At 41.1% G+C, this 18025-nt stretch overlaps 1 protein-coding gene across 2 annotated transcripts in view; it reads right to left on the bottom strand.

Moving 5' to 3' along the window:
• SNX16 (sorting nexin 16) overlaps positions 1-16923 on the bottom strand; it is a 60689-nt gene extending 43766 nt beyond the window's left edge. The window contains exons 1-2 of one of the 2 annotated variants that reach the window (XM_033933621.1): positions 16717-16923; positions 13643-14125 (exon numbers count right to left, since the gene is read on the bottom strand). In XM_033933621.1, the coding sequence (XP_033789512.1) occupies positions 13643-14017 (375 nt within the window). In that variant the 5' untranslated portion in view covers positions 14018-14125; positions 16717-16923. Of the gene's footprint in view, positions 1-13642; positions 14126-16366; positions 16637-16716 lie in introns of those variants that run through there. The other variant, XM_033933623.1, reaches the window with a different exon arrangement.
• Positions 16924-18025: the final 1102 nt, after the last annotated feature.

Genomic DNA, 18025 nt, shown 5'->3' with positions numbered 1-18025 from the left:
CAGAACATATCACCCCAGGTAGTGAGGGATCTGCATTCCAAGTTTCGTTCAAATCGGGCAAGCCGTTTTTGCGTTGGCAGCTTTTTACATTTTTTCCATTGACATGAATGGGTGAAATCTGATTTTCTGTTTGTAGCTCCGCCCACGTGTGCAGGTGGGCCGCGAGACCCCCAGAACATATCACCCCAGGTAGTGAGGGATCTGCATACCAAGTTTCGTTCAAATCGGTCAAGCCGTTTTTGCGTGATCGCGGCACATACACACACACATACATACACACATACATACCTCCGATTTTATATATATAGATACAATAGGTTTAAATGTTTGGACATACAAGACTGTGCAGTAGTTTAAATACAGGGAGTATACAGCAAATTAAGAGTAGAGTTTAAGTATAAGTAGTTTAGTTTAAGTACAAGTTATTTGAGTTTAGATACAAATTATCATAGAACAGACTAAGAGAGGACTATACTGAATTTTAGGGAGAAGATAGACAGGAGAGAGAAGGGAGAGGTGGGGCTTAAGGGGGGTGTAGACTGAGGGTGATCTTTAGTTGAAGAGGAGGGTCTTTACCATTTTACGGAATGTCAATAATGAGTTCTGTCGTCTGAGTTGAGGGGGGAGTTGGTTCCAGAGATGTGGAATGAAGTGGCTGTAGGATCGTTTGCGGGCAGTTTCTGAGAGGAAGCATCTTCATTCTCTCTTGGTCATTCACAAACAAGCATCTGGAGACACCCATATGTGTCCGAGTAAGAAAACAGGCTAACTTAACATCTGACTGGGCGGGCCATCAAGCCTAATGTACCCTTCCACAGATTATAAATATTTTAAATTCATATTTGGGAAGGTTGCAGTAGAGTTTATTACACTCGTTTAACCTTATTATTATAAATGCATAGATTAATGTTGCTAAATCTTTCAGTTCTGGCAAAGGCCCAAGTAACTTCAGGCCAGCAAATGATACTCACACAAAAAATAAATGTGATCATGAAAAGACAAGGCATTATCAAATATCACCTCCCAAATGTACCACTTTTCCCTAAATTATTCAATAAAGAACCCCCAACTGCCTAGGGATACAAAGGTGTTCTCTCCTTTGATAAGCCACAGGTATTAAGATTCCTTAAATTTCTGGAGCCAAGCAGCAATAAATGGCAAGCACTCATTCAAGACAACATCCACCCCTATCACCCACCTCTAATTATATACTGTCAATAAAAACAATCCCAAAGTGCTGCAAAAGAGCCACTAAAAGGCTCAGGTAGAGATTAAACACACCAAGGGAGATTAACACAGACCACTGTGGCAAACCGCATGGCACTGTGACTAACTCAACCCTTCTACACTGCACACTGGGTTCTTGATTGAAGAAAAGCAGATAAACCACAGAGCTATTGTTTCTCCCAGCCATAACAAACAGCGTCTGTAGCAACACAAGCGATCAATGGAGTCAACAGTCAGGGACAAATCTTGAAAGACTAGAAACACATCTTTTCACTTTGCCTAGACATCGCATCCCTTCACCTTTTGAGAATATTATGGGCAGGCTCATAGACACTATATGGTCCCTGCCCCCTTCTCAAGTACTTCCTCCATTATTAGGGAAACCTAAACGAGATGCGAGAACAGTACAGAATTTGCGAGTGTAGGTGCTGAATCACAGGGCTAGCGGTATCTTTCTCCTAAAGCTGCTGCAACAGTGGTGGGTACTGGAATGCCTGCATGGAGGCACAGTGAACAGTGGGACACCGGTGCCTATGAAAATTTGGCGCGGAAGGCAGTTGCCTGTATTATCGATGCCTATACCTAAATCTGGGCTTCTGGCAAACTACTAAAAATTTCAATATTATACATATGAACTTTTAAAAATTATGTGTAAATCCAAACAAACACCTCTAACCTTTGGTTGGCTCTATTATGCATTCAACTGAAAGAACCCCCTCCCCCCCTCAATTCTCTCTAGCCACATTACAGGCCCCTTTTACGAAGGCACGTTAGTGGTTTAATGCGCATAATAGCGTGCGCTAAAACGCCGGACGCGCTAGCATGGGGGCTAGCGCGTGATGAAAAGTCATGTGCGTTAAACTCGCTAGCGAGGCTTTGTAAAAGGAGCCCTACATCTTCATGAGCAATGCTCATAAGGTTTTGGGGGAACACAACATAGAACATGATATAGGTATGTGTGCAAATAAGTAGGATTTAGTATGAACATAATACATGATACTAGTATTATATGTGTATATATGTAGGATGATTGACTATGGTATAAATGTGTCTGTATTGAAAGTCATCTTAGTTTGTAGATATGATTTTTAAGGATTATTTGTATGTCTATGTTATGATGATTTTGTTTTAAATTATGTATGTAATTTTGTAAACCATTTAGTTTTAAACGGTATAGAATTTTTTTAAATAAATAAATTAAAAAATGCTAACTCTGTATTGTAACATCTTTACAGAAGCTCAAGAAAACTCTCTAAATTGACTCCTCAGTCATTAGTAGCATTATAAAAGCTTTCAATAAACATAAGGCTTTGGGGCCTTCATGGTGGTGATTTGTTGCTAAAAATATAAAATATTTACCACCCATATACTAAGTTCTTAGTAAAGACAATCACAAGATCCGAGGCAGTTTTAAGCTCAAGTTACACATATACCTCGCTGTTTCTACCGCAGCCTGGAGCGCTAAATGCTCTGACACTACTCATGCATTTAGCGCTCCAGGCTGCGGTAGAAAACCTCCATTGCAGCTTAGTATAAGGCGGCCTAATTTTTTTTTTTAAATAAAATGATTTTTTGATGAAAAATCTATTTAAAGATAAACTAAGATCCCTAATGGTAATATATATGGTACAACTCCAATTTTTTATGATGGTAATGACTGGTGGAAGGAGGTCATTTGACTATTATCAGCTTGCTTGTCTACACATATGCTATTGTTGCACATATGTAACAAAAGGACTATAGTACTGTTATACTTTGTTTCCTTATTGCTTTATGTGACTCGATATGCTTTCCACCACTGTCAATAAAATACAATTAAAAATATATATATTATAGTCCATCCCCACTTTTTTTTAGTTTCTTTAAATCAAATCCATCCTGCTTTTTACCCATGGATCTTAGCAAAAATACAGACTGTTACTAGATCAAGAACTTTCCTTTCATGATCAGATTAGTTCAATGGGGGGGAGAAGGACACTGAAAGCACATGTGGAAGGCAGAGGGGGGGAGAAGGATGCTGACAGGACATGGGGAAGATGGGGGGGGGAGAAGGACGCTGAAAGGAAATGGGGAAGAGAGAGTGGGGAGAAGATGATGGCAGGGAAGAAGACAGAGATGCCAGACTATGGGGGGAGCGGAGGGAAGAAGATGGGTGCCAAACCAATTTGGGAGGGGGGAGAAAGGGAGAGGCACAGTAACAGATCAAATGGAAGACGCAGAGAGAAGAGAGACAGTGGATGGAAGGAATTGAATGAGAACATGAGGAAAGCAGAAACCAGGCAACAAAGGTAGGAAAAAAATTTTTTTTTTTTCCTTCAGGATAAAGTAGTATATTAGTTGTGTTGATTAAAATTTATAAACATTAGAGGCTCTGGTAGAAACCCGTTTACAAAGTATGTATGCTTCCCAATTAATATTTCCAAATTAATAAAGTCTTTTTGCTTATTTTTAAATGGGTTTTTAACCAGAGCCTTTAATTCAGTAGCATAATTAAATGAAATAACTATTTCTGTAGTTTATAGGGACGGAGGGGATTCCTCGCGGGGATGGGTAGGAGTCCTGACGGGAACGGGTGGAATTTCTGTCCCCGCGCAACTCTCTACTTTATACCACATTTTTGTCCAACTTTTTGTCCAAGTCAAAAAACGCCTAGAACAAACCCTGTTGGACATGGGAGGGGTCTACAAAGTGATGGACTGAACACCCAGTCATGGCACCTAAATAGTGGGGTACCTTACAAGGCACTGCTGTGAATTTCACAAAAAGGGTGCCATGTCTTCTCCTCACTACAGCTTCCTTATAGGTCACAGTGAGCCCACCAAACCACCTCCAGAATCCCCTAGACCCACTTATCTACCACCCCAATAGCCCTTATGGCTGCAGGAGCCACTTATATGCCAGTAAAAAAGGGTTTTGGGGTGTATAGGGGAGTGCATATGTTTCATTATCAATGAAGTGATTACAGGGACTTATGGGCATGGGTCCTCCTCTCCATGAGTCCTTAACCCATCCCCAAGACAGCTTAAGCCACCTCTGTGCTGGATGACTAGGCTTTCCAATGCCAGGTGATGATGGTCTGGAGGTTGAATTTTAAAGGTGTGATTAATATTTTTATGGGGGGGGGGTCGGTGATCACTGGGGTAGTGCGTGGGGGTCTGTTTTATGTGTTTGCAGTGCTTATCTGGTGACTTTAGGTGGGTTTTTGTTACTTAGACCAATGTTGGTCCAATAGAAAGGGGATGGGGAACAGTTATCTACCTTGCAGATAAGTTTAACAGCTGTGTTTTACATAAGCTGAGAATGCATCAAGATTGCATAAGCTGAGAATGCATCCACAAATAGTGCTTTTAGAAACCTACCCATCTATACTGCGAGCCGAAAAAAAGAACATCAAAATGTTGTCATATCTTCCACAGAACAGAGAGTTGCGCGGGGACAGAAATCAAACTCGTCCCCACCCATCCCTGTCCGTCCCCGCTGGAATCAAATCCATCCCCACCCATCCCTATAAACTTCAGAAGTAGTTATTTCATTTAATTATGCTACTGAATTAAAGGCTCTGGTAGAGACCCATTTACAAATAAGCAAAGACACTTTATTAATTTGGAAATATTAATTAGGAAGAATACATACTTTGTAAATGGGATTCTACCAGAGTCTCTAATGTAAATATAAAATATAAATACTCAGCTGATGAGGACCCTCAAGCTGTCAGCTAAGGACTTCCTCTGCAATTGGCCGGGGGTCCCCTTTGCCAAGCTTGGCAGGCAGCAGTAGCGTCCCTTAGTCACAGATGCTGGCACCTCAGTGACTCATGGATGCTGCCAGTGACTGCTGCGCTTGGTGGAAGGGAGTTCTGGCCGTCTCTAGAGGAGGTCCTCTGTGGGCGGTGTTTGGGGATCCCCACCAGCCACAGCAAGGGTCAGAAAGTACTTCAACACTGTAGAAATAAATCCAGAAATGCATTTCCTTTTCTTTTGAACACAATACAAAGACATCTGCTATATATATATATATATATATATATATATATATATATTTCCCAAAGCTAACATATTTTAGTCAATAAATTCCGTTTCTTATCTTTGTTGTCTGGAGACTTATTTTTCCATCAAGTTGGTCCCAGTTTCTTTTTCCCACTTTCTCATCTTGTATAAATTCTTCTGTTGCTGTCCATTGGTTCTTCCTACCATTGCTTTTTTCAAATATGCAATCAGAGCAGCTCGTTCCTCTTTCTTTTCAAGACCCACAAAAATCATTTCAGTTCCAGGAATATATGTCTTAGTACTCCATTAGTGTATGTTCTGTCTCCCAAGACAATACCTTTGCTCTTGTTTGAATCTGTGTAAGTGAATCCTGCAGCTTGTCCTGTTTTGCATCTAAACAGACCTCAAAGGTTTGGGCCTGTCTTGTGTTTTCCACCTTTTTCAACTGTGTGACACTGAGTAGTACATTTCTGTACAAATAATTCTTTCTTTTTTCAACATCACTCATTTTGTCCCAATAAGATCACCACCAGTAGTTTCCTATGTTCTCACCCTTCTTCCTAGCATTGTAAAGGTAAATTAGGAAAAAGGGATCTCCTACGAGTGTCAACCAATCATCATATTTAGGGTAACTTAATCACTGCAGAATTAGCTATGTATGGAAAGGGTTTCTAAGGTTACCTTTCAAAGGTTGCTCTTAGGCAATCTCAAGATTTTTGGCCTTAACAAAACCTGTGAAAAGCAGCTAGTGCTAATGACCACGGGGGGAAGAGACGTTACGAAGACATGCTTTTAACTCCTTCAAGCCAATACACAACTGCTACGTCATTTACTTAAAGGACCAGCATCGAGCATAAATCTCCTGGCACGTCCCCACAGCCAAAACAGAGAGAAATATTAATACATGAAGCCCAGAAGAAGAAACATGGTGAGAACAATTAAAAAAAGAAAAACTGCATGGCTTCCTCCACCCCAGTCCCTAGCCACCACGCAGCAGAATACACACTAATCCGACCCAGAGTCTTACAGGGACGGCTTTGGAGGCAACAGTAACTGTAATGCAATAAAGGGAGGGAGGGGGAAGGAATGTCACTGAGCCCCTTCACTTACTGACTCTCAGCAGCACATCAATGAAAAAGTTGCAAACGGATTTCAGCATGTCTTCAAGAATCTTTTTCTTTATTTCTTCAGGAGCTGGATGTGATAGTGAAGCTGACCATGGCGTTCTCGTTCTCAACTGTAAACTCTGTCAAAAAAGGAAGCCGGATACAATGACGGAGAAGACTATTCCAGTCGCATGCATGTAAGTGACTGACGCAAAGCCTTCCCTCCGATGTTAGCTCCGACGTAGGGGAAGACTTCCAGGTCAGCTACATGCGGCGTGCTGCAGGCAGGAAAAGAAGACGAGCCTCTCGGCTCGAGCTACCTCCAACCCCGCGGAACCCCAAGACCACAAGGGGTGCCCCCAAGGGATCCCCGCAACCTGAGGGGGCATCCTCATGGGTCCCCTTGACCCGAGGGGGGAACCCACGGGATTCCCGTCGTCCCCGTTCAGCTCTCTACCACAGAACTCGGCTGATTCTTATGAAATCTAGTGCATCACGTCCTAAATGAAGTTGATGTAAAATTTTGGAAATATTTCCCATCACACCACTACCTTGTGAAAATGAATTGTGAATTGAATAAAAACCACATCAAAATGTTTTATGGCGTATCTTGCAGAAAAATGTAAAGTCAAAAAGTAATGTTTCAATTAAGCAGATGTTCAAAGTGCACTCCCTTTGCACACCATTAGCCTTGACCACTACTGATCTATGGACTTGTCAATGACGCTCTGCTTCAGCTCAGCCCAAACAGAGATGAAACGCTGTTTAAGGTCTTTGATGTCAGATATCACTGTCTGGTAAACACGTTCCTGTATCAGCCCCCAGATCCGGTAGTCAACTGGGTTTAGGTCTGATGAATTCGCAGGCCAGAAGTCTGGGCCAAGGAAGTCTGTGGTCTCCTGATGTAGTAGTTCTACAGTGTCCTTTGCCTGAGGTGCTAGGTCATTGTCCTGTTGGAAGATAAAGTAGTCTCCTGACATACGACAAATCGCTAAACAGCTTCTGCATCAAGAGGACATCCCCGTAGTATGCGCCGTTGATCTTAACCCTAGGAATGATGAACAGATTTGTAAATCGGAGTTTCAAGATTGCGACCAAGACAACAACTGATTGGTTGAAGGTCAGGCAGGTCCATAGTAGACATCTGGCATTAACCTCATGCTTCAGTGTTGCAGGAATGTACAAGCGACCATTCTGTGTGTTAATCGGTGGACCTACTGTAAATATCTTTTCATCTATAAACCAGATGAAGTTGATGCTGTGCTCCAGGTACTTGGTCAAAATCTGCTTTCACCATTTCAGGCATGTGTCTTTGTTGTGTAAAGTTAACTCTTAGGCACAATGCTTTTTAAGACACTTTAATTTCAGATAGTCTTGAATTATCCTAACCATAGTTGTCTGTCTTATTCCTTCTTCTCTTGCTATTTGGCGAGTTGTTCAGTGTGTCTGCAGCATGTCCTCCTGACTCAGCACAAGATTGTGTACAACTTCAATGTGCTCTTGAATGTGAATTGAGTATGATCATCTGCTGTCTGGTTTATGATCCACAGTGCCTGTTGCTTGGATCTTCCATAGCAGCACATCAAGGTCATTTTTGTTCCAACCCTTCTGTGGGAACTCTTTCAACAATCGTCGACTGCAATAACCTTTTAACAGTACCAAGTTCTTTAACACACTTCAGTCTTCTATAGTGAAAACCATTTTGATACAGGGACTACTTCTACGTGTATCCCATAGCAACAATTCATTTTCACAAGGCAGTGTTGTGTTGGGAAATATTTACAACATTTTACATCAACTTCACTGAAGACATGACGCATTCAATTTCATAAGAATTGGCCAAGTTTGGTGGAAGATATGACAAAAAAGCATTTGGTGTGGGGGGTTTTCGGTTCACAGTGTATATGCAGGGCACATTATACCCATCTCTATTTCTGTTTTATACTAGAAATATCACATTTTTCCTGTGAAAAAAATATTCATGCAGGTAATTATTTTTAGATAATTTGCAAGGGAAAGTACATACATTTCCCCTTTGAAAGTTAGATAATTTTAACCTTAGGAATCTATAAACTAGCCTGGGATACATATAGGTAAAAGCATGGACTAGCTGAGTTTCAACACAGTCTTATCTTGAATGAGGATACACATTCCCTAGGGTGAAGCTGGGGCAGGGCTGGACTTATATATGTATGGTATAAGCTTGGACATCTGTCAGAACCTCAGAGCAGATGTATACAGTGGGGATCTCTAGAGTCTAGACCAGTGGTCTCAAACTCAAACCGTTTGCAGGGCCACATTTTGGATTTGTAGGTACTTGGAGGGCCTCAGAAAAAATAGTTACTGTCTTATTAAAGAAATGACAATTTTGCATGAGTTTATAAATCTTTCTTTTTTGGCTAAGTCTTAATAAATTGTAATTTATAGCTAAAGAGACATATGATCAAGAAACTGTTTTACTTTACTTTTGTGATTATGATAAACATACTGAGGGCCTCAAAATAGAACCTGGCAGGCTGCATGTAGCCTCCCCCCCCCTGGCTGCAAGTTTGAGACCATTAGTCTAGATTCATCATTAAATGTGTTTCATTGCATTAATATTTAGTACCACAACTAAAATTTGTTGACAAAAAAGTAGGAACTGTGGAGTTGAGTCGAAACAGGCAGACCAGGGGCAGGAGGAACAGAAAAAGGGCTTTATTAAGAAGCTGGGAGACTGCTATCTCTTCTGCTTCAGGCTCACCCGCTCCCTTCCTCTTCCCCAAAAACTGCTGGGAAGGGAAATGCTGGAGCAGAATGTCCCTGCTGCTCTGAAGTCTGAAAAGAAGTAGTGGAACTGGTTCCAGATTATTCTACAAAGTAAAATCTTCTATGTATCAGTATAAATAATATTATTTGTCTGCAATACTATGATGTTGCAAGTCGGCTATATTAGCGACCACCTACATTATCTCTTCAGAGTACTGCAACCAGTGAATGATCCCCTCATGGGCCTACTAGGCCCAGGCCTAGGAGCCCAAAGGTCTGGGGATAGACCCTTCTTATTATCAAGGTGGGCTTTGCATAGAAGCCTATCTGTACAGTTTGATGGCCATGTTTTTCAGGAATATGAAAAATTTATTTATAAACTCCACTGAAACTCTAGTTTACCGTTTATTAATGTTCTTGTCAATACTCTTTATTTAATTGTCAATACTCTATAACACCAACAGTAACTTAATGTTATACAAGTACTTATATGTGTTGCATGTATACTGTGTTCCTTGTGTGATAGACAGTAAAAGTATGTACAGTATTTGACAGTTGAAGCTGAAAAGGAGGAGAGGGGGCCCTATGTGCCAGTCAGCGCAGAGGCATTCAAACTTGTGATCCTTGACTGCAACTTTAAAGGCCCCCAAAACTGCAACAAGCCAAAAGCTGACATACCAAGACTAGCTACAAAAAGCATGTGGCTTTCTGCTTCTGTAAATTACAGCACCGAGGGTCAAAGCCCCATGACAATGAACAAAGGAAGCTGCATGAGCATGAAGCTGAAATTGATGAAGCAGTGCTGAAAAGATTCATATGGGCAACCATGTCAGGTATCGACTCGCAGCAGACAATAAGGTTGCATTGTTCCCTGAGCACACCTCATATCAAATTCTATTTTCTTGCTGCTAAAGCAGAACTGGCAATGAAACAACTACATCTTTGATACTCTTTTGCATTTTGATTTTTATGTACATAAGAATTGCCGCTTCTGAGCCAGAGCAGTGGTCCATTGTGCCCAGCAGTCTGCTTACGCGGCGGCGACCAGTGCTCTAAATGAGTCCAGCCTCACTTGCGTACGTTCCAGTTTAGCAGGAACTTGTCTAACTTTGTCTTGAATCCCTAGAGGGTGTTTTCCCCTATAACAGCCTCTGGAAGAGCGTTCCAGTTTTCTACCACTCTCTGGGTGAAGAAGAACTTCCTTACATTTGTACAGAATCTATCCCCTTTTAACTTTAGAGAGTTCTCCCCACCTTGGAAAGGGTGAACAACCTGTCTTTATCTGCTAAGTCTATTACCTTCAGTATTTTGAATGTTTCGATCAAGTCCCCTCTCAGTCTCCTCTTTTCAAAAGAGAAGAGGCCCAGTTTCTCCAATCTCTCACTGTACGGCAACTTCTCCAGCCCCTTAATCATTTTAGTCACTGTTCTCGGGACCCTTTCGAGTAGTACCGTGTCCTTCTTGTATATAATTCCTAAAGAGACTATTAAATAGTTTTGTAAGATCCTTTTGTTCCTAATAAATTGTACCACAGATAAATATTTTAAAAATTCAGAGGCTAGGCACAAATGTATAGAAGCCTTTCCTCCAGGCATCCTTCCCCTATACACTGCTGTTACTCCCACTTCTGTTCCCCACCTTCAGGTTTATTCCCAGGGTGCAGCAGAGTCTGCCACCTGCAACTAGGGCCATCACTATCATTGAATAACAGCAGTTTTGCCCCCAACCCTTTTTAGTTCACATCTTTCTCAGAAATTTGAGCCGAGTTACATTCAGGTACTGCAAGTAATTTTCTATTCCTTAAACACTCATAAATCTAAGCCCCCCCCCACCCTCTTTTACAAAACCATAGTGTTTTTTTTTGCGCCGGCCGTGGTGGTAACAGTTCCGACACTCATAGGAATTCTATGAACGTGGGAGCTGTTACCACTGCGGCTGGCACTATCTTTTTTGCCACTGCAATTCTTCCCGATCCAAGCTGGTACCATCACTAGGCATCAGAACCCAAATTTTAAGTGCCCAGATGACCTTGAGCCTGGAATTTTTCTAGCCATGATTGTATCCCTGCCACTGATACAGCTAGATAAACCAGCGAGCACAAGTAAAATATAAGCAAGATACTGGGCTGGCTGTGTTGAGAAAGTATTTGGATTATGTTCTTACGGCTGTGTGTTACATAGTAATTAGTGTAGTTGAAAAAGCAGATTGCAAACATTTGCCTGGGTTTTCAATTATACTTCCTCCTCACTAAACATCCTGCCAAAGTTGCATAGATTTGTTGTATTTTAGTGGAACTATGTAGGTTTGGCAGCTGACTTTAGATTTAATGGGGGGAGGGAGAGCGAGAGGCTGACTGGCTCAACACCTGAGGTGATTTCCAAGTTGCTTTTGTTTCTTAGGTCGATTGCTGATAATGCATAGGCAATGTTCAGTCTTTGGAAAGGGGGGGAGAGAAAAGTCTCTTTCATCACTTCTTAAGTCCCATGGCCCCTAGCTAAGAACTGTTACTGCAATGGCTGGACTAACCGCCCCCCCCTTACAAAATCATAGTACAGTTTTTAGTGCCGGCCATGGTGGTAACAGCTCCGATGCTCGTAAATTTCCTATGAAGTTACCGCCATGGCAAGTGCCATGCTACGGTTTTGTAAAAGTGGGGATAAATGAGAAGGAAGGGGAAATAAACAGGAGAAAAATCCTCAGGGAATTGTGAATGAAGTTTTATGCTGCCATTGCTCAGCAGTGATTCATTCTGATTGGAGTTGGGATTGCTTTAGAGTTTTTCTAAAGAAAAAAAAAAGTCCCGAAATATTCATTTATTTTTCCCAGATCAACTGGGGAAAAAAAAAAATCTGCACCCATTTTTAAGCCCTTTCAAAAAAAAAAAAAAAAAATACAATTCTCCAAGCTGTGATAGCCACATTCAGTTAAATGCTGCAAATGACCTCCATCCTCTGCAAACTGGTATTATTGCTGAGCATAGTTTGTGTCATGCGAGCCGAGAGGCTACAGCCCACACGAACCAGCCAAGTCAACTGTGTGCCTGATCTCATCCATAACAAAAAAAGTGCACAAAATCTCGTATCAATAAACAAACTTAACTAAAATTAGCCACCATTCTTATCGCATAAAGTTCTTCAGAATGCCACACGATTTTAGCGTATGGTAGCTGTCCTCATAAGAATCTTTATATTATGCGTTTTTTTTCTTTTTCAAATAATAAAGTGCTTGTGCTTAATCTTATAATGATAGCAAAAGTAGCTTTTACTTATCTTTTTCTTTTTTCTTAATAAACTGGGTCTGGCTCAATCCCCACCGACGCGTTTCATTATTTCATCAGGGTCGGGGAAGGAGAACACTGTAGAGAGCAAACATTATATACGAATTAAAGGGCTGCGGGGGGTGGTTTGCATTGGTCAGTTTTGAGTCACATGACCCATGAGTTTTGTTCATTAGCTTCCATTTTGCCGGTGAGTTTTCACTTCCGGCTCATAAACTATGGATTTAGCTTTCAGCTAAGACAACATACTGCTCTGGTAAGCATTGTGGCGATTTTAAAACTTCAATATTGCTGGGTTCTTAAACTTTAAATTTTTAAACTAATATAATGTTTGCTCTCTACAGTGTTCTCCTTCCCCGACCCTGATGAAATAATGAAACGCGTCGGTGGGGATTGAGCCAGACCCAGTTTATTAAGAAAAAAGAAAAAGATAAGTAAAAGCTACTTTTGCTATCATTATAAGATTAAGCACAAGCACAAGCACTTTATTATTTGAAAAAGAAAAAAAACGCATAATATAAAGGTTCTTATGAGGACAGCTACCATACGCTAAAATCGTGTGGCATTCTGAAGAACTTTATGCGATAAGAATGGTGGCTAATTTTAGTTAAGTTTGTTTATTGATCTCATCCATGGCATTCTTTGAAATAAAGCTGTTAATGTCAGAGCAGCTACAATTAAATAAAAAACCCTCCCTCTAACATTTAACTTACACGGAAGATGTTACCTAATGCGCTATTTGAGATGGACTCTTATGTTTAACTGACAGTCCTACTATTACCACTTCTTATAGATGCTCTAAAAACATTATACAAGAGAAATTATTATTAAATAATCTTAGCAACGTCAGAAAACCAAAGGGCATGTTCCCGTTTGAAGGCATTGCTCTTCAGTAGAAATTAATTTTTGTTCGATTCAGCTGAAATAAATGTTTACAGGGTTCAAACAGCCTTCCTTGCTCAGCACCCAGAAGACATCCTCAGCCTATTTGAAAGATGAAAGGTAACAAGTTTATACCAGTTCCCAAAATGACCTCCTTTTACTGGGATGGGTCCCAGTCTTTCTAGCTATAACTTATCCAGGATCATCATTAGCAATCGTACTCAACTGTTCTCTGATATTTTAGCTCTTCCAGCCTATTGGCTGAAGTCTGGACCTCTATTCAACCGATAATGATTTGCCTCCAGCACCTCGACATCAAAATATTTTGAAAAAATCTATAATGCATTCAAATTTTAAAGACCAAACAACGTAGACATGAATAAAGTTGCAAATGCAGAGCCCTAAAACAAACTTACGGTAAATTTTGCTCTCTCTTCCATCACCTCATACCCCAGGATAGTAGGTGTAGCAGGTCTTTCTTCCAGGGCTCCTGATTCTGATATTTGTTCACTGTCCCCCACAGGTTGGTTACAATAGATGGTGGAGGAGTCGCCACTGGCAAAGTTTGTTCTAATGAGTGGACTATTACACAGCAATGAAGCACAGCTCATCTGTTCAGGCAAGCTGCACTTTTTGCCGTTGCTCGAGGCAGGGTCCTCAGGCTGCCCTTTGGAAGAATTTGAGCTAGTTGAGACACTTCCAATCGAAGAACTTCTTTGGCTTCTGCTTGCCACAGAGCCTGAAGAAGAATTTCCTAATGGAAGAGGCACAGGGACGAAAGAGGTCGTCATCTTTGGTTCCACAATTTTTGCAAATGCAATCTCCTGCTTCAAGCATGGATAGGTTTAAAAAATTAGCCTACTAATCCATTCAGTCTTCTTTTTTTAGGAATGCGACATCTGAAAACAGAAACAAAATTGATATGAAATAATACCGCACACCTGAAAAGTACATTGGCTCCAAGATGCATTTGTACACAATGGCCAAACTATTCCTATTCAACGGCCAGTTTATAAACTAACCTAAATAAAATGCCATGAGAGTTATAGCTTCAATCTACTATAACGTTTCTTGGTACAGCCTCCCACACACACACACCAAAGAAAAATTTACAAAATATACTTTATGATCTGACATCCGAGTGATTATTTTTAATCAAAAATACCAAATATTCCTACAACAGGATTCAATTCACAGAACAAAGCAAATATCCCATTTCTTTTTTGCTAAGCTAGAAAAAAATCTTAGTAAGGAAGTATTCACATATTATGAATTAAATCAACACAGTTAAAAGTTAAAACTGCTTCTATAAGCTAGATGTTCATTTATAATCATGGCATCCAAACTATTTGAAAAGTGTATTTAAATCTGCCATTTAAAATTATAAAAATGCCCAATTTGTGAAAGGCAATGTGAACATAAATATCTATGGCTGTGCAAAGTACCTCTTAGTACTAAAAATCAAGTTTAGTCACTGATCTGCATCAGCTTTCCAATCACCAAAAGTCAGCACAATGTAGTCCCTGGAACCCAACTCACCAAATTTTGTCAATTAAGCTTCGGAGGTTGGGGAAAGTGCACCACTTTTTTAGGGGGGGGGGAGAAGAGTGTGCTGCTGTGGTTAAAGCTATAGTCTTAGTACCCTGGGTTGTGGGTTCAAACCTAGCTGCTCCTTGTGACCCTGGGCAAGTCACTTAATCCCCCCATTGCCCCAGGTACATTAGATAGATTGTGAGCCCACCAAGATAGACAGGGAAACATGCTTGAGTACCTGAATAATCTCATGTAAACCGTTCTGAGCTCTACTGGGAGAATTATAGAAAACTGAATAAATAAATAAATATTTTCCTTAAAAACACTGCAGCTTTTTATATGCTTTTATTCAGCTTACAAGGAAACAGGATATGTGTTCTGTTTTGATTAGTGTTGATCAGCTGATATAGACTGTTGTATCGATTTCATTTAACAAATCTTTTTCACAGAGGGATAGCATCTTGTTTAGCTTTTAGCTGTCTGTGCTGGTCTAATGCATGTTCTAGAAGAACAAACATTAGGTCTTAAATAATGATCAGAGCTATTACCGACTACACAGTCCCCTCAGTTGCTGGGCTATGGTATTAACTCATCAGGTAGTTCTTAGCACAAGTTGCAAGATTCCTTTCTTCTTGAAGAATTTATTAAGCCACTTGCAAGCTTACAGGAGTGCCATACAGATTTTAGAAATGCCGCTTGGTTTTGTAACAGTCACACCAACTGTAGAGCATGCGAAAATGTCAAGTCATTCCCCAGAGCCACAAATCTCAAGGCAGAACGTGACACTAACAGGCGTCCTTACACTTGGGAAAATTCTCACAATACTGCAGGAGCAAAAAATGTAGTGTCTGTTTACTAAAGAATCAGATTTGCATATCCTGAATTATAAGAGCTTGTATCCACGAACTCTGAAGCTAATTCACAGTAACAAAATTATCGGGGGGGGGGGGGGGGGGGGGAAGAAACCAGATTTCATTATATTTTACACTGAAAACACAGAAAAATGACATCAGAAAGTCCATATGACTTATCCATTCTGCCCATCCGCACCAACAGCTCCATAGCTATAACATCATATCCCTACTACTCCCTCGCTCCTTGTCACATTTTCATGAATTCTGAGAATGTCCACATCTTTATAATTTCCACTGGGATATTGTTTCATTACCCTTCATGGAAAGAACATTTTATAAGATCACTCACTCCCTTTCACCATTCTCCTATAACTTATGTTTTAAGTTTATTTAGATGAAATTATCACAAAATGGGAGACCTTCTGCGAAATGTATATTAATGAAATATAGAATAAGAAAAGAACTACAATTTTGAGATAGGACAGTGATGCAGGAAGAGCATTTCTATTATACCTCCTCCTGTCTGTATCCAATCTAATCTTCATGCTTGTATACCACAACTTCCCTAATCTATAGAGCTCAAAGTGGTTAACAATAACAAATCATTAAAAAAAATTAAACACCGTAAGATGTCATGTCTTCAACTATCTACAAAACGAATAAGAATTTATAGATCAAAAAATAATTGGTACATTGTCCTACAAGAGACTGCAACATATGAATGGAGAGCTCTAAAAGTCTTAAAGTGAACACCTTGGAAAGATGGCTGCATTAGTGTAATGCTTTGAAATGATCTGCAAGACAAATTACCAGTGGAATAAAAGAAAACAAGGATAAAAATATATCAGGAACTCTACCATGAAACAATTGAAAAATAAAACACAAACACTTAAAATCAGTGTTCTCCCTAGCGTGTTCCAGCCGGCGCATCGCTCAGCTACTTTAAGTGAGCGCCCGGCTGCCATTTTGCAGCTGCAGAGACCGCGCCGGACCGGTTCCGGGATCTGACACCGAACTCGCGACTCGGCGGTGGTTCGCGCATGAATTGTCAAGCGCCTGCTTCTTCCGGTTTGCCTGCACCCCGTACTTGAAGATGAACATACCTTTCCTGCCTGAACCACAACTTCAGCAGCATTTAATTCAGCACGCAAACTTCGGATAATGCCTGTTCTTCCGCTCAGATCAGGTCTAACTGAGCATGAGCAGAAGACCCAGCATTAGCGACCAAAGGATTTTCCACGAATCACGCCACAGCTCACGGTGGAGTACGGGCGGGGAAGGGGTAATTTGCATAGCGCGCCAAGGGGTTGTATTTCGATTGGTTCAACGCCTTAGCAAGCTATGCAAATTACCCCTTCCCCGCCCCTACTCCTTCACCGTGAGCAGGGAAGGGTAATTTGCATAGTGTTTTTTAACATCGACCTATTAAAACATTTCCCCCCCCCCCCCCCCCGCTCCAAAGGTCCGCCCCTTCAACGACCGAACTTTTGTTTCCCGCTGTGCTGAGTGACCAGGCAGAAAGTTTTGTGCGGGTTAGGTTGATAGTTGTAACTCTCCTCTGTGCTTTCAGCAGGGTATTTTTGGAGAGAAAAAAAGTTGTAAGCTCTTTCAAGCAGAGACTATTTTCTTACTTTTAACTCTGTGCAGCCTGCGTTGTCTGGTAGACCTATAGAAATATTTAATAGCAGTAGGTCCTCCAGAAAGGGGGGGGGGGGAGGGAAAGAGTCCGCAGTGTTCCCTCTAAGCTGAGCACATGAGCGATTGCTCACTATTTTCAGTGGCGTCACTCATACGTTGTCTCCTGTCGCTCAATCGAGGGTGGGCGTAGAGAATGACACGGGGAAAAAATCTGTCCCCGTCACCGCCCCGTCTCCGGCCCACCATCCTCTGCACCGCCCCGTCACCGCCCCTGCCATCCCATTCACCGCCCCGTCACCGTCCCCGCTGCATCCATATAAGCCTTAGCACTGTAATATTTAGCTTATTCCTTTCTTATAAATCAAAGTTCCTGCTGCTGAACTAGAGAAAGAGATGTTCAGCTGGCAGGGCTTTGTTTATAAATTTTTATCAACACAACTAATATACTACTTTATCCTAAAGCAAAAAATAAATAAATAAATATAATTTTTTTTTCTACCTTGGTTGTCTGGTTTCTGCTTTCCACATCTTCTCATTCAATTCCTTCCATCCACTGTGTGTCTTCTCTCTGCGTCTTCCATTTGCTGTTACTGTGCCTCTCCCTTCACCCCTCCCCCCCCTAATTGGTCTAGCACCCATCTTCTTCCCTCCGCTCCCCCATAGTCTGGCATCTGTCTTCTTCCCACTCTGTCTTCCACATTTCCCTTCAGGGTCTGTTCCTCTCCACCCTCCTTCAATGTCTGTCCTATTCCTTTCCACCACCACCCTTCCCTC

The sequence above is a fragment of the Geotrypetes seraphini genome, chromosome 2 (genome assembly GCF_902459505.1).
Source record: "Geotrypetes seraphini chromosome 2, aGeoSer1.1, whole genome shotgun sequence".
Taxonomy (NCBI): domain Eukaryota; kingdom Metazoa; phylum Chordata; class Amphibia; order Gymnophiona; family Dermophiidae; genus Geotrypetes; species Geotrypetes seraphini.
Note: the sequence above shows the minus strand (reverse complement) of the source record. Positions and strands in the feature narration are given on the sequence as shown.